At 33.8% G+C, this 21,526-nt stretch overlaps 2 protein-coding genes across 2 annotated transcripts in view; one reads left to right on the forward strand and one right to left on the reverse strand.

The window, feature by feature from the left end:
* The window catches only part of RSRC1 (arginine and serine rich coiled-coil 1), a 253,796-nt gene that overhangs the window by 80,583 nt on the left and 151,687 nt on the right, over positions 1 to 21,526 (reverse strand). The window lies entirely within an intron of this gene.
* On the forward strand, positions 11,520 to 12,151 carry LOC102955533 (U6 snRNA-associated Sm-like protein LSm3). Its single transcript, XM_042956559.1, has one exon. It carries the CDS (start codon positions 11,520 to 11,522, stop codon positions 11,898 to 11,900), a length of 381 nt encoding a protein of 126 aa, XP_042812493.1. The 3' UTR covers positions 11,901 to 12,151.

Below are 21,526 nucleotides of genomic sequence, written 5' to 3' on the forward strand. Positions count from 1 at the left end.
CAAAATGAAAAAGCTCTAATTCATTTGCAAATCAAGCCTGCCGGTTCCATTTCAAGCTGGCGGTAACTGTCAAGAGTTAACAAGATAATCACTTTCAATCCTGCCTTCAATGGTACATTACACTGTTATTCCATTCAATAAGGCCGTTCTTTGGGGCACTAGATGAATGGTTTTCATTTCTAACTCACACAAAAAGTTGTGCGGGGAAAAATCCACGGGGCTTAAGAAAGAAATCCCTTTATGGGCATTTATCTGCCGGTACTTGCTTTTAGGCAAAATGAGATATTTTGAAACATCAGTGTCCATTCACTTCCTCTATTCCTTTAGGCCCTTAATCCGTTAAAAAAAAAAAAAAAACTGGCATATGAGAAAAGTGCAAAACCAGTTTCATTTTCTAAATTATCAATGCACACTAAACAAAAATTCTCTTAAAATTACTCTATGCAAATATAATGCTATTCCACACAGAAGACTAATATTAACCAATCTTCTCCATATCTCATAACTCATGTGACTTTCGTAGATTACTCACCTATATTTTAGATGAAATGAAGGTGTTTAAAATTTCATATTTTCTTCCTGTTTTACCTTTAGTGATAATTTTTTAAAAACCTTTGCAGATCATTCCCAATTGAATAAAAATGAGTTTTACCTAAGTGTATCTTTGTAACGTATTAATCAAAAAACATTATAAAGGCTTTTACTATTTCATTGTTTAACTTAATTTTACAAATAAATGTAGCAGAAGTATGTGTACAATTGTTTTTGCAAAAATATTGAAACTGTATTGAAAAAAATATATACACATACATACATATTGTTTTCAATGGAAGAAAAACACAAAGTACAAGGATTTAAACGTATCTACTACTAATAGACAATTAGGTCATCTTCAAACTGTAGTTTGAGAGTAAAACCTCTTCCCTGACTCCTTATGCTGCCCTATATCCATCAATTTCACCCAATGTCAAAGTGTAAATTTACAAGAACCATCTGTGTATGAATTACAACCTACTATTCAGGTCTATTTAGCAATAAAAAACAATTAATCTTTCCCTACCTACACCCTCAATTCAGAAAATAGTATTGCTATATATTTCCATGTAAATCACAATCTCCAGCCAGGACTTTTAATCCTTTTATAATCCCTAATTATCTGGGGGTAAACTTGGATTTTTAAAGCTCATATGTTTACAAATGTTTAAAGTCCTTCTAAAATCATTACTTAAAAAAATACATTTATATTGCATCCAAAGGCCTGAAGAAGTTAGAATATTCATGTTTATGACTACAAAGACTACACACTTGAATTTTTAAATTCAGAAGACTCCATGAATTCATACAACACATGACGATAATCCTTTTATGCCAAGGGAGAAAGAAGTCTTCTAACTAGGTACCTTTTCTGCAGCGGCACAAGTTCACCCAATTTTTCCAAGTCTGGTCTGACTGGACATTTAGCCTCAAAGAGGAGAAAACTATCCTTATCCTTTAAAATAAAAAGTAAAGTAAAATAATACATGAAAAAGTAATTCAGAAAGTTTTATATTATCCAATAGACTTGGTCATGAATACTTAAATTTTAAAAAAGTATCTAAACTAAATTTGTCATTATGAAAATAATGAATCTGTATATTTTATAAGGTCCTTAATAAAATTTAAGCTATATCAGAAAACTAGGAAATCTAAATCATAAATGGCTTGTGTTCAATCCAATATACAACAAAAGTTTACATGGTATTATAAAATGACAAATTGAGCAAATTTTATTATTCCAAATTTTATAACCTTTGTAACAGAGGTGTTAAAAACGTTGTCAAATAGTATTATGGGATGATCAATAAATTATGAGTGAAATGCATGATTATCATGTGTAGTTTAAAACCAATTGGTGGGATATGGTTTCACTCTTATGTGGATCCTGAGAAACATAACAGAAACCCATGGGGGAGGGGAAGGAAAAAAAAAAAAAAAAGAGGTTAGAGTGGGAGAGAGCCAAAGCATAAGAGACTGTTAAAAACTGAGAACAAACTGAGGGTTGATGGGGGGTGGGAGGGAGGGCAGGGTGGGAGGGAGGGCAGGGTGGGTGATGGGTATTGAGGAGAGCACCTTTTGGGATGAGCACTGGGTGTTGTATGGAAACCAATTTGACAGTAAACTTCATATATTAAAAAAAAAAAAAAAAAAACAAAAAAAAACCAATTGGTGGGGCACCTGGGTGGCTCAGTTGGTTGAGTGTCCAGCTTTGGCTCAGGTCATAATCTCACGGTTGATGGGTTCAAGCCCCGTGTCAGGCTCTGTGCTGATAGCTCAGAGCCTGGTGCCTGCTTCAGATTCTGTGTCCCTTCACTCTCTGCCCCTCCCCTGCTCGCTCTCTCTCTCTCTCTCAAAAATAAACAAACATTAAAAAAGTTTTTTTAAGCCAATTGGCAACAAAGCTAGAAATTCCTGAAGAACTCTGCAAACACAAGGCTATCTGTCGAACACAATTCTTCTTAGAGCCTACCATTGTGAGTCAGTTCTTATACGGAGGGAGGATGCTAGGGTCACCCTATCACTGGGGTACTCTATCCTTTTGTTGGGTTCCAGGATCACCGTTACCTCAGGAGGTAGAAATGTTTGATCTTTCAGCTGTATGCTGCCCTGCTGCAGCTCTTTCCCTCATTAGATCCCCGGGGTTAGCTATAAGGAAACAAATACACTGGCAAAGACCGCAGGGAGAATGAGACATCTCCTACACATCAACCACTGGGACAGTGATGAAGAGGTGTCTGAGGGACTGCACAAGTCTAGCACAAAAGCTTTATGGAGGGTCACATGGCTTCCAACAAGCAACCTGATGTCCTGAATGATATATGCAGTGACCCCTTACTTAACACTGACACCTGACAATAAAATTCTGGTTTGCACAAATACAATTTTTAAACTACAGGAATAGCTATTTACAGAGAGAACTTTTGCTTTTGAAGTAAGAAACCTGGACCCTCTATAATCTTTAAATAGATGAACATCTATTCCAGATAATGTGTGTCTAACAAATGTAAATTTTATTATGTCAAATGAATAAAAATGTAATAAAACATTCAAATTACTATTACCATACAATACAGACAATTTTTTAGGTTGGCAAAAACACCTATCTGAATTTCTGACTATGTAGCAAGAAATTTACATTCCAAAATAACTCTTTTATTTTCTTCAGTTAAAAGTTCTAAAAGTCCTTCATGGGGTGCCTGGGTGGCTCAGTCAGTTAAGCGTCCAACTTTGGCTCAGGTCATGATCTTGTGGTCTGTGAATTTGAACCCCACATTGGGTTCTCTTGCTGTCAGCTCAGAGCCTATTCAGAATCCTCTATCACCCTCTCTCTGTGCCCTTCCCCGCTCTCTCTCTTTTGCTGTCTCAAAAATAGACATTAAAAAAAAAACCTTCATAAATTACATTAAAGCTCAAGAAATGTGTTACTTTACTGTTATTCTTATTTGAAAATCTTCCAAGTATTCAAAGAATAAACAAGGTACTTCATGAAGATAACTCCTTAAAATTGGTTAAAAAAAGAAAGCTCTCTACTGAAAATATTAGAACACATGGTAGTTGGGGAAAAATAAACTTATCAAATGAATAAGAAAGAAGGGAGAGAAATTTAACAAACATGTAGAAATGATATATTTTAGAAGCCTCAAATTTAAGAATATGATATAGCTTCATCAATGATTCTTAGTTATCATGCATGGTAACCTAATATTAATTGTATTAGCTTATCACAATCAGAGTAAGGTAAAATAATGAAATAATTTTCTAAATATCATTTGATAACATGTTTGAATATTTTAAACTTATCTAAAACAATCTGAAATTGATATTAATAAATCATAGAGATTTCCTAAAAAATAAAAGTAATATTAAAAAAGCAAACAACACAAAGAGAATAATAAACAATGAAAACTGGCAATTCATCAAATAAATATAAATGATCAATGACTCTATAAAAAGATGTTCAACCCTAATAATAATATCTAAGAAATAAAAATCAACCTAATAAAATATCTGTGATTTTTTGCCTAGTGTAATTACAAAATCTATCTTTAAGATTATACCTTGTTTGTAAGTGGTTGTGGGTAAATGAAAAGTCTCACACAGAGCTATTGATGTATAAATTACCAAACCCATTACAATGTAGAGCTAAGAAACAAATACTCTTAGCTTAAACAATCTACTTCTAGAATCTTAGGTAAAGAGAAATATAAAACAATTTTGAACAAAGTTTTATACTATGATATTAATTACATAGTGGAATCCTGGTTAAGTCTGAGCTAAAGACTGAATATATTACGTTAAAGACTAAATACGACTAAGTAAAGTTAAAATAAGTATATTCTCATAAGGGAATAATATGTTCTCTGAATATTAACAGTAATGTTTTAGGAAAATGATTACAACATATTCTTTAAAAGGATATGTTAACAGTATATACAGTAGTAGGCCAATTTTGTAAAACCAAAAATACTGAGAAAAAGAGTATAATGTTACCAAAACATAAAAAAGTGTCTATTGTAAGAGGTAAGGTTAAGGATAACTTTTACTGCTTTTTTAAATTCTCTTCTATAATTCTCAAATTATTTTACAATGAACATATATTAGTTTTATATTCAGGAAAAGTATTAAAGAAAAAAGTTTCTACTTTAAAAGAATAAAATCTATGGGGCACCTGGGTGGCTCAGTCGGTTAAGCGTCCGACTTCGGCTCAGGTCACGATCTCACGGTCTGTGAGTTCAAGCCCCACGTCAGGCTCTGGGCTGATGGCTCAGAGCCTGGAGCCTGCTTCCGATTCTGTGTCTCCCGCTCTCTCTGACCCTCCCCCATTCATGCTCTGTCTCTCTCTGTCTCAAAAATAAATAAACTTAAAAAAAAATTTTTTTTAATAAAAAAATAAATAAATAAATAAAAGAATAAAATCTCTGCAATCAAAAAATCCAAACCAAAAAAATTAATTTTCTAATATCCCAGATAGAAAAGGTTTTACTATAATTTTCCAAATTTATGTACACTGACATCAGCACAGAAATCTATGCATAAAAACTACTGAAATATTTATCAAATAAAAGTCTCTTAGGGATGGAGAAGTAAAATGATCCTCAGCCACAATTTTGATCCCATCATTTCTAAAGCTATAAATTCATTATTTTGAATGAAAGGTAAATGCCTCAGAGGCTATATTTTCAATGTTTAAAACAAAAGAGAAAATCTAATGTGATTAATAAATGTTCCTTCAAGAATTTCATGCAACTGTTGGTGGGAATGCAAACTGGTACAGCCACTCTGGAAAACAGTGTGGAGGTTCCTCAAAAAATTAAAAATGGACCTACCCTATAACCCAGCAGTAGCACTGCTAGGAATTCACCCAAGGGATACAGGAGTACTGATGCATAGGGGCACTTGTACCCCAATGTTTATAGCAGCACTCTCAACAATAGCCAAATTGTGGAAAAAGCCTAAATGTCCATCAACTGATGAATGGATAAAGAAATTGTGGTTTATATACACAATGGAGTACTACGTGGCAATGAGAAAGAATGAAATATGGCCCTCTGTAGCAACGTGGATGGAACTGGAGAGTGTGATGCTAAGTGAAATAAGCCATACAGAGAAAGATACCATATGTTTTGACTCTTATGTGGATCCTGAGAAACTTAACAGAAACCCATGGAGGACGGGAAGGAAAAAAAAAAAAAAAAAAGATGTTAGAGTGGGAGAGAGCCAAAGCATAAGAGACTCTTAAAAACTGAGAACAAATTGAGGGTTGATGGGGGGTGGGAGGGAGAGGAGGGTAGGTGATGGGCATTGAAGAGGGCATCTTTTGGGATGAGCACTGGGTGTTGTATGGAAACCAATTTGACAATAAATTTCATATATTAAAAAAAAATGAATAAACTTAAAAAATATTAAAAAGAATTTCATGCATTTTAAAACTATTAGCAATAAACACATGAAATAAATTTTTAGTATAAAAATTCTCTCAAGTCACAGTATCTCTATTTTAAAGGTTTTGTGTTAATGCAATTGTAAGATTAAAATTAAGAGTACTTCTAATAATAGTGAAGGAATGAATGATGGAGCAAAACTTCCAACATAAAAAAATTGTGAAAACTGGGGCACCTGGGTGGTTCAGTTGGTTAAGTGCCCGACTTTGGCTAGGGTCATGATCTCGCAGTTCATGGGTTCGAGCCCCATGTCAGGCTCTGTGCTGACAGCTCAGAGCCTAGAGCCTATTTTGGATTCTGTGTCTCCTTCTCTCTCTTCCCATCCCCTACTTGTGCTTTGTCTGTCTCTGAAAAAATGAATAAAACATTTTTAAAAATTATAAAAACCGAATAACATAATAAAAAATCTACTTTAAAACACTGGACAAAATCCAAAAAGCCACTGAGAATAGTTCAATCTCAAAAATTTCACTTAGAAATTAAAAGAATTGCCATTTTGTGGCTATCTGGTATGAGGGCACTCTCGAACTATCATATCTGTGGTTGTAAAAACATAATGGCAGAAAACTACCACCTTGTCAGCTCATGGTGTTAGAATCCGAATTCAGGATTGAAAGAGCACAGGAAATTTAAAGGGAGAAATATTAGCAGCAAGAGTATCACAGACAGAATATGACCCAAACCTGAATATAACCTACCAAGTTCTGACAAGTAAACTACACATACTAGTGTTTAGGGAAAATTTTCAGGGAATCCAGTAAAAATGTAGGTAGTGATCAGAGAAAAATGTACACACTTGATACTTTTTGAAACTGAATGAGTCCCCCAAACATGTGTGCTATGGACTGAATGTTTGTGTTCCCTAAAATTCATATGTTGAAACCCTAATCCCCAATGTGACTGCATTTGGAGGTGGGGAACTCTGGGAGATAAGTAGGTTTAGATGAGATAATGAGGGCAGATTCCCCATGACTGAATTAGTGCCTTTATAAGATGTGGAAGAGACCATAGCCCTCCCTCTTTCACCATGTGAGGATTCAGGAAGAAGGTGGCCATCCACAAATCAGGAAAAGGGCCCTCACTACACACCAACCATACTGGCACCTTGATCTCATACTTCCCAGCCTCTAGAAATATGAGAAATAAATGGCTTTTAAGCCATCCAGTCTGTGGAATTTGGTTATATCAGTTGGAACTAACTAAGAACTGATTGCATCTCTGCTGGCAGAAAATTGATGTAAAATGGACTTGAAGCATCTAAGTATAAATTGTAAAACTGGTAGAGCAGCTGAAAATTAGAGAATCATCTATAGAAGAAAAGCAGACAGAGTGAGCTCTATCTCAATCTACAGTCTTGGCTGGCAATCAAGGAACAAAAGAGGAACAGAACAGATCATGAAACCAGTTTTAAAAAGCAGCAGTAGAAACCATAAAGTATATGGAGATATCAGATACTGCCTACAGTCAAGAGAGGAAGTTTGCTGTTTAAGGTAAGCAAAGAACAAAAACAAAACACCACAAAATAAAATACTCCCCAAAGTACACAACTGAATCTAGAGTGGTTACAATGTTCAAATCTTAAGTCAAAAATACTAGACATGCAAATAAATAATAAAGTGTGGACCATATAAGAAAAAAGTGAACAGAAACTATGAGTAAACTAGATATTAGTTTTAGCAGGCAGAGATTTCTTGACAGTTGTTACAAATTGTTCAAATATTGAAGAAAAAAATAGTATCAATGAATGAACAGATATGAAATCTCATTAGAGACATGGAAACTATTTTTTCCCCTGAGGAAAATTCTAAAGCTGAAAGTAAAAAAAAAGGCAAAACAAATATCAGTGAGCTTAATGATACATTAATGTAAGTTACCCAATCTGGAGTACAATGAGAAACAAAATTAATGAAAATGAATAGAACCTCAAGAGATCTGTGGCATAAGAGTAAGTGGTTCAGCATATGGGCCAGTGGAATACCAAGAAGAAAGGAAGAAATGAACAATATTTTTAAAAATAATGCTCCCAAACTTCCCAAATTTGGTGGAAAACACTGATTTACTTAGTCAAAAAACTCACTGAACAACAAGTGAACTAAACATAAAGAAAACCACTCCCATATGCATGACAATAAAAGTGCTAAAAGCCAAAGATAAAGAGAAAACAGTAAAGAGGCCAGGGAGCAAAAATAAATTATATAAAGGGATAATTATAAGATTATGGCTAACTGCACATCAGAAACTTTGAAAGTCAAGACACTGGAACAATATTTGATGTGGAAAAAAAAAAAAAACTTGTCAGCCAAGAACTATACAGAGGAAAACTATCATTCAAAATTGAAGATGAAATAAAGATACTATTTCTTAGAATAAGTAGAATGATAAGCTGAAGTAGAATGTAATAAGTTAAAGATGTAGTTTAATGGGAAAAGTTAAAGATGTAATCTCTAGGGCAACGAAAGAAACTAATACAAGGAAATATATTTTCAAAACAATAAGGAAATTTAAATTAAATACTAAAAATTATTTGCGTAACAAGAAAAAAGAAGGCAAGAAACCTAATTCAAGAAGATACATGCACCTCTGTGTTTATTACAGCATTATTCACAAAAACCAAGATCTGCAAGCAACCGGTGTTCATCAATAGATGAATGGAAAAAGAAAATGTGATCCGTGTGGGTGTATATACGTATGTACATATACATATATAAGCGTATATATACATAAACACAAATACATATATACACACACATACACATACCTATATATACAAAAGAATATTACATAGCCATAAAAAATAATGAGCTCTTGCTACGTGCAATTAACACAGATGGACCTAGACAGTATAATGCTATGTGAAATAAGTCAGAGAGAGACAAATACCATATGATTACACATATATATATATAATTTAAGAAACAAAACAAATGAACAAAAAAAAAAAAGAGAAAAAACAAAAAACAGACTCTTAAATAAAGAGAACAAACTAGTGATTACCAGAGGGGAGGTTAGTGCGGGGATGGGTGGAAAAAATAAAAAAAGAAACAGAGAGAAAAATGCCATAATTTTTAAAAAGCTAAGGAAAATTACAGAGATAAATACAACCATACCCAAAATTGTATTAGGTAAAAATGGATTAAACCATTCACTTAAAAGGCACAGTCCAAATGTATTAAAAAAAAAAATAAGATCCAAACATAGGCTATCTAAAAGAAGCCAAATTTAACATGAAAAACAGAGACTGAATGAAAAAACTAGAAAAATGAGGTGTTATACAACTTGTAAGAATAAAAAAGCTAGAATAGATAGGTTAATACTATTCAAAACAGACCAGGGAAGCAAGGATTCCTACAGATGCAAAAAAGACAGTTTATGATAACCGGGCTACTGTAGGAAACTAATATAACAATTACAAATGCATATATGCTTCCTAACAGACTTTAAAAACTATCAAGCAAAAGCATGCAGAATTAAAGACAGAAAACGAAGAATTCAGAATCTTACATGGAGAAATTGACATATGTCAATTTAACAAGGAAAGAAATTAATAATTATAGAGAAGACCTGAACAATAATATCACCACCTTAACCCAACTGATATTTATACAGCACTATGCCTGACAACTGCAATATACTCACTATTATATGATAAACTGTAGGACAATTAAAAAAATCTCAGAAGATTCAAAGAACTAAATCTGATGAAGTACACTTTCTGAATACAACAAAATTAAATTAAAATTCATCAACAACAAAACATCTATAAAAGACCAAAATATCTAACTAAAAATAGTGCTGCAGAAAATTTATAGTGCCCAACATATATAAGAGAAGTGGATTTTTGCTACAGTATCAAGGTATCAGTCGAATTTAATCAAGAAAGAAGGTCCTGGAGTAATTGGCTACCTGTATCAAAAAAAAAAAAAAGGACATCAAGCTTACCTCACTTTATAAGTCAAAATAAATCATGGACATAAATGGAAAAACCAAGCCTATAAAAACTACTAGAAGAAAATCTTTGTGACCTTGAGGTAGAGAAGGTTTAAGCAAATATCAAGATTTAGTAAAATTAATAAATTGGAACTTTATCAAAGTTAATAGCTTTTGCTCAACAAAAAACACATGGGAGATTGGAATAAAATTTAAAATGGGCAGAAGACTCTAAGACAGTAAAAAGGAATATACTCTGTATCTCTCTCTGAAATAATCACAAAACAAAATGTCAAAACAACAACAATAACAAAACCAAAATGTTTTTAAAAAATGATTTACAAGGGGGTACCTGAGTAGCTCAGTCAGTTGAGTGTCTGACTCTTGATTTCAGCTCAAGTCATGATTACAGGGTCATGGAATAAAGGCCCACGTGGGGCTCCATGCTGGGCATGGAGCCTGCTTAAGATATTCTTTCTTTGTCTCCCTCTCTCTAGCCCTCTCCCCCACTTGCGTTCTCTCTTAAAAAAAAAAAAAAAAAAAAAAAAAAAAGAAGATTTACAAGACATTGGAAATCAGGCAACAAAGAACAGTGATTCCTGAGAGACAAGAAACAAATGAATGGAGGCTTATCACTACAGATCACAGCACAAGGAGAGAGAACCCAGGTGGAGCCTGGCAATCTCTGGATTTGAGGAGTCAGAGCTGAGATTCCATGGAAACTAAGGCAACTAGAGTTCATAGGACAGAGGACAAGAGGGGAGACAGAGCACATAGACAGAACTGTAAAAATCTATCGAGAATCCCCTTTGTATATTCAGCAAAGTACTAAATAGCGCATGCCTGTAAAGCAAGTACAAGAAGCAAAGAAAACACCATCCCAAAGAAATGGAGACCAGAACCTGATGCTCAAAGTGAAAAAGAATGCTGCTCCAAACAAGCTAGACAGGAAAAACTCATAATTCACAGGCATTTGTTAGAATACTCATCAAGTTCATACCTCAGTTATGAGGAATAGTTAGCACTAGACTGAGTACTGCTCCAGACCTACCTATCGAATCATAATAGCGAGACCTAAGAGGCCAAATTGTCTCCAAGGAACTTGACTGCAACCCAGAATAAAGCTTAAAAATGTGTATTGGATTGCAAAAATATCCACCCAAATCCAGAATTATGCTTGGAAATTTCAATTCCTTTCTCTTAAGTAAAGAGAAAAATCTTTAGCAAGGACGTAACAGAGGTGACTACACTATCAACCAACTTGACCCAGTTGACATTTACAAGACACCCTATATAAGAACAAGCAGAAGAAGCAGTTTTCAAAACATTCATTAAAATAGCACATATGCTGAGCCATAAAACATCTCAATAAATTTAAAAGGATTCAAATCATACAAAGTATGCTCTTTGGCATAATCAAAGTAAATAAAAAATGAGTTATAAAAAGATATCCAGAAATATTTGAAAAATAAATACCACTCTTTTAAGTAACCCTGGTCAAAGAATAAATCAAAGTGAAATCAGCAACTATTTAACTGAATGAAAATGAGAACATAACATATCAGAACCTGTGGATGCTCCTAAAGGAGAAGATATAAAGCACTAAGTACTTACATGAGAAAAGATGAAAGGTCTCAAAGCAATGGCCTCAGTTTATACCTTAAGAAACTTCAGGGTTTGAAACATGGCGCAGATGACTTGGACCAGCAACAAACTACCAACACCGTAGAGGAGCCCCTGGATCTCATCAAGCTCAGCCTGGATGAGCGAATTTATGTGAAAATGAAAAATAACAGAGAGCTTCGAGGCAGATTACATGCTTATGATCAGCATTTAAATATGATATTGGGAGATGTGGAAGAGACTATGACTACCATAGAAATTGATGAGGAAACCTACAAGGAGGTATATAAATCAACAAAACGGAATATTCCGATGCTCTTTGTCCAGGGAGATGGTGTTGTTCTAGTTGCCCCTCCATTAAGAGTTGGCTGAAACAAAGAATTCATCGTGTTATGGAATATAGGAGACTTTGTATGATTGCCTCTTTAAATGTAGAAGACACTCAAAAGAGAAACCTGCATTAACTGCAACATTAAGAAATGACCAAGGATTCTTCCATTCCTGAAATGAGTTGATTTGCAGATAACTAAAAAATTCTTAAGATAAAGAGTATTTTTATTTTTTTCCAACCCTTTCAATAAATGTGATCACCAAGATGAACTCTTTTTTAGGAGTTGATTTGCTTTGCTGTTTTCTCAGTTTCTGGTTTTTTTTCCTTTAAGTTGAATTTGATGTTTCCTTTTTGATTTTTTTTTTTTAATGCAGTATCCTGTCTTGCCAACTTTTTAAAGTAAACACACATCTTACATTGACTTTACTTATATACATTCCTCTGTGCATCTCCTAGGTTTGAGGCACCAAGTGGACCACTGAAAATTACAGCTTTGCCAATATGTGTCCTTCCTTCAAATCCTCTGGGAAGGCAGTTCTTTAAACCAACAACTGCAGGACAGGGAGGTAGACAGAATAATGCATATACAGGATGCCATAAGAGCACAAAGAAGAACAGGTTGAGTGAGGGGGGTGTGTGGTGGTACTGTGACACTGTAGATGTTAACATGGCCATGAAATATGAAGCATGATTTCTGTTAAAAAAGAAACTTGAAAAAAAAAGGAGCAAATTAAACCCAACATAAGCAGGAAAAAGGAAATAATATAGTTCAATGTGGAAAGCAATGAAACAGAAAACAGAAAAACTATAGAAGATATCAATAAACCTAAGAGCTGATTCTTTGAGAAAAGCAATAAAATTGATAAAGCTCTAGCCAGACTGATGAGAAAAAAAGAAAAATTATTCAATACACAAATGAAAGAAGTACCATCAGTATAGATTCTACAGATATTAAAAGGATGAAAAGGGACTATTATGAACAGCTTTATGCTTATATATTAAATACCTTAGGTGAAACGAACTAACTCCTTAAAAGACAAAAACTACCGAAGCTCACTAAAGAAACAGATAACCTGCATAACAATATTTCTCTGATTTTTTTATTAATTTCTCCATTAAGGAAATTTAATTTTTAGTTATAAACTGTTCTGCGAAGAAATATCCAGACCAAATGCCATTTCTAAGTGACACCTAGATAGATTCAATTTAAATAATGCAGCAGCGAAAGAATTTTAGGTAACTTGACACTCTTAGGCCCTCAGGTTCATGCCTAATGAATTCCTTTCATGGAATATGTTCTGTGAAAATCTGTGGGGACGATGGGCAGAATTGAAGTGGGATGCTAACCCAATGTTTCTACAGAAATGCATCTGATATTTAGGGCTATCCCCTCTGGGAAGCCAAGCTATTTTATTTCACTTTAACAGTACCAGGAACACAAAACTAGTACCAGACTAGTTTATATCAGGAAAAGTAATATCAGGAGTAAACAGTAGGTAATGTGAATGGGACTCATAACTGACAATGGAAAAGGGTTTATAGTAGACATTAATCAGACGGGATTTTTTTGTCTGCCAGAAACTACATCCTTCCTAATAGCATACAGTTTACTTCTGGAACTTTACCTCTTCCCCCGTTATATGTTGTTTTTCCATGACAGTAATTCCATGCATCCTTACTACCCAACTCCATGCCTCTGATTATGGGAGATAAAAAGATCAGAAAGTTAGATACATAACTTAATCTTAGCCAATCAAAAGCCCTTTACCTGGACTTAAATTTTGAAGATAACAATGAAGCCAGAATGCAGATTTGAAAATGATATTTTTCAGAGTAGCAGCCATGGTAGTGGTGGCAATGCAACTGGCAAACCAGTTTCTGAACAGGTGGGCTCTTCTTAAAAGACAGGTGCTGTGACTTTTATTCCCTTCTTGCTTTCTCAGATACTCCTGATATTTTAGCCTCTTATCAATTCTGTGAGCCCTCACTATCCTTTGCTAAATTCGTTTTTACTTAAGTTTGTCAAAGTTGCTTTCTTGTGTATAACATAAAGACCCTAAAATAATACAGGAATATTCTAAATGGAAATGTATAAGACATTACTACAAAAAAATTCAGGTGTGGAGGGGCACCTGGGTGGCTCAGTCATTTAAGCCTCTGACTTCGGCTCATGTCATGATCTCATGGTTCAAGAGTTCAAGCCATGCATCCGGCTCTGTGCTGACAGCTCAGAGCCTGGAGCCTGCTTTGTATTCTGTGTCTCCCTCTCTCTGCCCCTCCCATGCTTATGCTCTGTCTCTCTTTCTGTCTCAAAAATAAATAAACATTAAAAAAAAAAGCAGGTAGAGATAAAGAAGTTTTTTATTATTATTTTGATAGCATATGTAATAAATAGTCTTGTTTCTACAAAAAGAAAGAAAGAAAAAAAGAAAGAAAGAAGAACTTCCCAACTCATTCTTTTGAGGCCAGCACTACCTGATACCAAATATAGTCAAGGATATTATAAGAAAGTGAAACTGCAGACCAATATTCCTCATGAAAACAGATGTAAATATTCTAAATATAACTTTAGCCAATTAAATGAAACAATATATGAAATGGATAATAGACCATGACTAAGTGGAGTTTTCCACAAGAAATGCAAAAGTGCTTTACATATGAAAATCAATCAATGTAATTCACCACATTAACAATTAAATAAAAGAAAAAGATAGTCTCAATAATCACCCCCAAAAAAGCATTTTTACAAAATCCAACACATATTTCTTAAAAAAATAAAAACAAACAAAAAAAACACTGTCAGCAAACAAGAACTAGGAGAGTATTTCCTCAACCTTTAACCTTTAAAAGGCATTTACCAAAAATCTGCCAGCTAACATCACACTTAATAGTGAAAAAGAGTAAATGCTATCTCACTAATATCAGGAACAAGACAAAGATATCCAAACTTTCCACTTCTACCAATGTTGTATTGGAGGCTCTAGTCTGAGGAGTCAGGCAAGAAAAAGAAACAAAAGACACCCAGATTGGAAAGAAGTAAAACTGTCTTCATTACAAACAGCACAATCATTTCCACAGAAAATCTTATGGAATCTATATAAAAAAGCAACTAGAATGATAAGTGAATTTAATGAGGTTGCAGGATACAAGATCATTATACCAAATTCAAGTGTATATACATATACTACCAGCAAACTATCAAAAATTAAAATTTTTAAGTGCTACATATATATCATTTACAGTAACATCACAAATATAAAATACTTCCGGATAAATATGAAAAAGGAAAATGTCAGAGACCTCTAAACTGTAAGTTACAAAACACTGCTGAGAAAAATCATATAAGACCTCAATAAATGAAGAAATACACCTTGTTAACATATCAGAAGACTCAATATTATTAAGCTGTTAATTCTCTCCAAATTGATCTACAGATTCAATGCAATCCCAATCAAATATAAGCAAAGTATTTCATAGAAACTGACAAAATAATTGCAAAAGTCATATGGTAATGGAAAGAACCTAAGACAGCAAAAACAACTCTGAAAAAAGAATAAAGTATGAAGGCTATGACTACACGATTCTAAGTATTATAACGCTACAATAATCAACAGTGTGGTACTGGCACCAAGACAGACAAGCACTTCTAGTGGAACAAGCCAAATGCCTACAAACAGACCAACCCCTTTATGGACATCAGATTTTATTACAAAAATAAAAGGCAATCCAAAAAAGAAAGGTGATCTGGTGGAAAAAAATATGCTGCCAATATTAAATTTTCAAGATGAAAAAAAAGAACGTTGATCCAGATTTCATATCATACTCAAAATTTATCTCAAAATAGGCCACAGACTTAAATGTAAAAACTAAAACTATAAAACTGGTAGAAGAATATAGAAAATCTTTGTAACCTTTGGCTAGGCAAAGATCTCCTAGATCAACACCAAAATCATGATCTACAAAAGAATAAATGAATAAACTAAACTTTATCAAAATTAAAAGCTTCTGTCTTCAAAAGGCACTCCTAGTGAATGAAAGAAAAGCTACAGCATACATCTGATATAGCACCTGAATCTAGAAATATAAAGAACTCTCCAAACTTAGTAATAAGGAAATGACCCAACATAAAAAGCAAGCAAAACATGTGGACAGATACTTCACTAAGAAATATATATAGGTGGCAAACGAGAACACTGAAAACATTCTCGGGGCACCTGGGTGACTCAGTTGGTTAAGTGCCCGACTCCTGGTTTCGGCTCAGGTCATGATCTCACAGTTTGTGAGTTTGAGCCCCACGTCGGGCTCTATGCTGGCAGTGCAGAGCCTGCTCAGGATTCTCTCTCCCTCTCTCTGCCCCTGCCCTGCTCATGCCCTCTCTCTCTCTCTCTCTCTCTCTCTCACTCTCTGTCAAAATAAATAAATAAATAAAACTTAAAAAAAAAGTCTCAATACCATTAGTTATGAGAGAAATGTAAATTAAAGCCGTAATAGGCTACTTCATACCTATTAAAATGTCTAAAATGAAAGACTACCCATATATGTAGTATTAATAAAGCTGTGGAATAACTGGAACACTCACACGCTGCTGGCAAGATTGTATAATGGTATAACCACTTTGGAAAACAGTCTCACAATTAAGTTAAGAATAAATCTACCATGTGATCCAGCCCTTCTACTGCCGAAAAGAAAGTATGGCCATACATTTACACAAATTTTCATAGCAGTTTGTTTTATAATAGCCAAAACCTGAAAACATGTCTCCATCAGTAAGTAACTGGGAAAACAATCTGTTTCATACACATACAAAGGCATACTATTCCGCAATAAAGAAAAATACATGCAACAATATAGATGCAGCTCTGAATAATTATGCTGAGTGAAAGAAGCCAGACAAAAAGAATACATACCACATTATTACATTTACATAAAGTTCTGGAAAATGTAAACTCATCTACAGTTAGAGTAAATAGGTGCCAGTGGGAGAAAGAACAAGAAGAGAGAGAAGAAGGGTATAATAAAGGAGCCTGACTAAGCCTTTGGTTATGAAGGGGAAAGGTTCTAACGAACCTTGACTGTGTTGACTGTGGCGATGGTATCATTGGTATATACAGTATATACAGAAATAAAAAAATATCAAATTGCATACTTTAAAAATATGTGCAGTTTACCATATACAAATTATACTTCAGTAAAACTTTAAAAATAGGAGCAAAATTTGACCGGACACTACACGAAAAATAGATACACAAATGGCCAATAAACGTAAGATGCTCAGCATAATTTGACATCAGGGAAATGAAAATTAAAACCAAAGCACGATGCATCTACAAATCCATTATAAAGGCTAAAATTAAAAAGAAACAGCAATACAAATTTTGGCAAGGATCTGGAGAAACGTGGAATCTCATATGCCAGTCATTTAGGTAAAATATTACAACCCCTTCAGGAAACCATTTGGCAGGTTCTTAAAAGTTAAATCTAAACCTTCCACTCAAGCCAGTCATTCACTTTCCAGGTAAAGAAAACATATGTCCACTTGAAGAACTTTATATGAATGCTCACAACAGATTTAGTAATATCCAAAAATGGAAAACAACTCAAATATCTATTAATAGATGAGTATAAAAACAAAATGTGATATATTTATACAAAACTACATTACTTTTCATTCAAAAGGAACTAACTGCTAATACATCCAACATCATGGATAAATCACAATATCATAATGCTGAGGGAAAAAAGCCAAACACAAAAGAATACAATACAATAATGTATATTGTGATTCCACTTATATAAAATTTTAGAAAATATAAACTAATTTATAGTGACAGAAAGCACATTAGCAGCTAAGATTGAGGTGGGGGGAAAATAGACTATATAACATCAAGTGGAAACATCTGTGGCGATGGCAATATTCACTGTACTGTGTAAGTGTATACTATGTTGGTTTTCAATTAGTCCTCCAGCATTTTTGGCTCTGCAATATTAGCAAAAGTAGTTTACTCTCTTAAATTTTCTCAATTAGGTATCACTGGCATTTTTGATGGGAAAATTTCTTTGTTGATCAGACTGTCTTGTATACTGTTAAGACAGAGTATCCCGATTTTTTCTCCCAGCCACTATGATCCTAAATATTCCATCATATATTTCCAAAAAGGCCCAAATGGGCCAACAGTGATAAACGAAAGTCAAATAAACTTCTATTTATTACATTTGGTACTTTGTACAAAATGATATCGACCAAGAAACAAAATCAGTAACAACTAGTCTATAAGATGGGAACATACACTCCAAGAGGTCTTGTCCTTAAAGCACTAATTCTATTACCATTTTTATTTTTTACTTACAACCCTCATCAAATAGAACACTCAGGAAGATCTAAAGACATCATTTCTTATTCATTTCCCACTCATCATCAGCGATACTAACACTACTCAAATAAAAAAAGAAAATGTTGGGGGCGCCTGGGTGGCTCAGTTGGCTAAGTGTCCAACTTCAGCTCAGGTCATGATCTCAAGGCTTGTGAATTTGAACCCCGCGTCAGGCTCTCTGACATCAGCACTGAGCTCACTTTGGATCCTCCATCTCCTTCTCTCTCTGCCCTCCCCCACTAGCATTCAGTTGCTCTCTCACTCTCTCTCTCAAAAATAAACATTAAAAACTGTTGTATAACATGTACCACTTATTACTGTAACAGAAGAAGTATAATTTATATCTAATTTTAAAACTGCATAAGGAATAATGATTGGAACATTGACAAAAGGATTATGTAGTATGTGGTGTGGCATGTGTAAAACAAAATGAGTTAAACAGAGTAGGAGAGGAGATACCTGGGAAGAGAAATACTTTAAAAATGAACTCTGAATAATCTAGCACAAAATGTCATCTTCAAAGAAGACATGGGTGCTTATCTCTTTGTTTCTTTTTCATAAAAACAATAAAGGGGAAATGAGAAATGAATGGGAGACAACAGTGTTAACATTTTAAAAAGCAGAGGGGAAAAAAGCTAAGAGAATATCATGCCAATAAATTTGTAAACTCAGGTAAAACAAATCTGTCAGACCAATTTCTAGAATAAAATCTTACAGAAACTGATTTAAGATTAAATGAATAAAAAAAAGAAAAAATGATAAAATAGAAAGGCTTAATAGTCCTATAACCATAAAAAAACCTGAATAAGTAGTTTAAAACCCCCTCACAATGATAATACTAAGCCTAAGTTGTATTATAGGCTAGTTCTATCAAATATTCAATTATATACTCCATATATAATTTCAATCCTACACAAACTTCTCAAGAATAGAAACTGATGGACCATTCATCATTACATTTTTTTAACAGACTTTAATTTTAGAGCAGTTTTAAGTTCATAGCAAAATAAGTGGAAGGCACAGAGACTTCCCATATATCTCCTCCCCCGCACACACACAGCCTTCTCCACTATCAATATCCCCTACTAGAGTTTTCCATTACATTTACAAGTCTATTATAACCTTGATACTAAAACTGGAGAAGTACTCAGTTGAGCATCCAACTCATGATCCCAGGGTCAGAGGATCAAGCCCCATGTCGGGCTCTGTGCTGAGCATGGAACCCCCTTAAGATTCCCTCTCCCTCTGCCCCTCTCCCCTGCTGGTGGTCTCTCTCTTACTAAAATAAATAAAATGCAAAAATAAAAAAAAATATAAAAATAAAATAAAATAAAATTGGAGAAGGAAAGAACAAGAGGGAAAATTACAGGTAAATCTCACACACGAACAAAAATAAAAAATATTAATAAACAAGCAAATCAAATGAATCCAGTAATATATACAAAAAGATAATACATCACAAGTAAGTTGAGTTCATCTCAGGAATGCAAGGACAGACTAATTAATAACAGAAAACCAGTTATTATTCACCACATTCTTAGATAAAAAGAGGAAAACTTTAAAATAATTTCAATTACTGTAAAAATATTTTTAATAAAAATATATAAATAAAATAATTTCTAAAAAATTTTATCCAACTAGGAATAGAAGGCGATCTTGTTAAACAGTAAATGATATCTACCAAAAACCAGAACAAAATTATTCTCATTGGAAAAATATTAGCAGAACTCCCTTCAAATCCCAAATAGGACAAATATACCAGCAATAAATACAATAAACATACAAAGTAGACAGACATAAACTTTACAAAATACCTGTAAGACTTTTATAGAAGAAAAAAATTGTTTTTTATTAGGACATTTTTAAAGTACTAAATAAATGAAGAAGTATACTATGTCCGTGAATAGTAAAATATATCTTACAGATACGAGTTCCTACCAAACAGATCTAAAGATTCAATGCAATTCCAATCAATGTACCAACAAGGGTTTTTGTAGAATGTAACAAACTGATTCTAGCTTTTACATGTAAGAAAAAAAGTCAAAGTAGTAAATATAAAAGAAAAAACATTATACACAGGACTTCAAATTATAAAACTACTATTTATCTAAAAACATTGTTAAGAAATCAATAGACATGCCACAGACCAAGAGAAGATATTCACAACACATATCTAACAAATTGAACACACAATATGTAAGAAATTTTCACAACTTAATAATAAAAAGAGAAATAATCTTTTTTTGAAAAATAGATAAAAGGTTTGAACAAGCATTTTATAAGGGAAAATACACAAATAGCCAGTAAGCACAGAAAAAACCCTGTTTAACATCATTAGTCATCAGAAGAATGCTACTTAAAACTCACAATGAAATACAACTTCAAATCCATTAGAACAGCTGGAATTCAAAGGTCTGTGACACCAAATGTTGGTAAAGATGTGCAACTGAAACTTCTAGTTGAAACATACATTGTTTATGGGGATATAAACTAAAACAACTGTAAGAAACCCTACTGGCAGTAAAATATACACTTATCATACTACCTATTTCATACATCTATCCATCTAACCCACTGCTCGGTATTTATGCCAAAAAAAAAAAAATGCAAACATGTCCCTTCAGAGACATATATACAAATGTTCATAGCTACTTTAGTCTCAAAAGCTAAAAACTCACTGCTAGGTATTCACCCAAGAGAGATAAAAACACACGCTCCCCAAAGACTTGTACAAGAAAGTGCATGGCAGCCTTAATCATAATAGCTCCAAAGTGAAAACAACCCAAAATATCCTTCAACAGAATGAACTGCGGTATATTCACACAATGGAATACTAGTCAGCAATAAAAGGAACAAACTACTAATACATGCGACAACATGGATAAATCTCAAACACATTATACTGAGCAAAAGAAGCCAGGTACAAAAAAATACAATGCCAGTTATATCAAGTTCTGAACTAATCTATTGTAAATGAAATTAGAACGGCAGTTGCCTCCGGAGGCTGGGGGAAAGGACTGACTGCAAAGGAGCACAAGGAAATTTTTGAAGGGGATGGGATATGGAACCCAAGTTCTACCAATGAAGGTATGTGTTAAAATTTACTGAACTGTATACATAAGATCTGTGTGCTTTACTGTATGATTTGACTTATATTTTAAAATATTTTTTAATGTTTATTTTTGAGAGGGGGATGGGGGCAGAGAGAGCGGGAGACACAGAATCCAAAGCAGGCTCCAGGCTCTGAGCTGACAGCCCAGAGCCTGACCTGGGGTTCAAACTCACAAGCCATGAGA

This window comes from Panthera tigris, chromosome C2, assembly GCF_018350195.1.
Source record: "Panthera tigris isolate Pti1 chromosome C2, P.tigris_Pti1_mat1.1, whole genome shotgun sequence".
Lineage (NCBI taxonomy): Eukaryota > Metazoa > Chordata > Mammalia > Carnivora > Felidae > Panthera > Panthera tigris.

Coding starts and splice junctions, on each gene's coding strand:
- LOC102955533 (XM_042956559.1), top strand. CDS start 11,520: ATGAGAAAAGATGAAAGGTCTCAAAGCAATGGCCTCAGTTTATACCTT.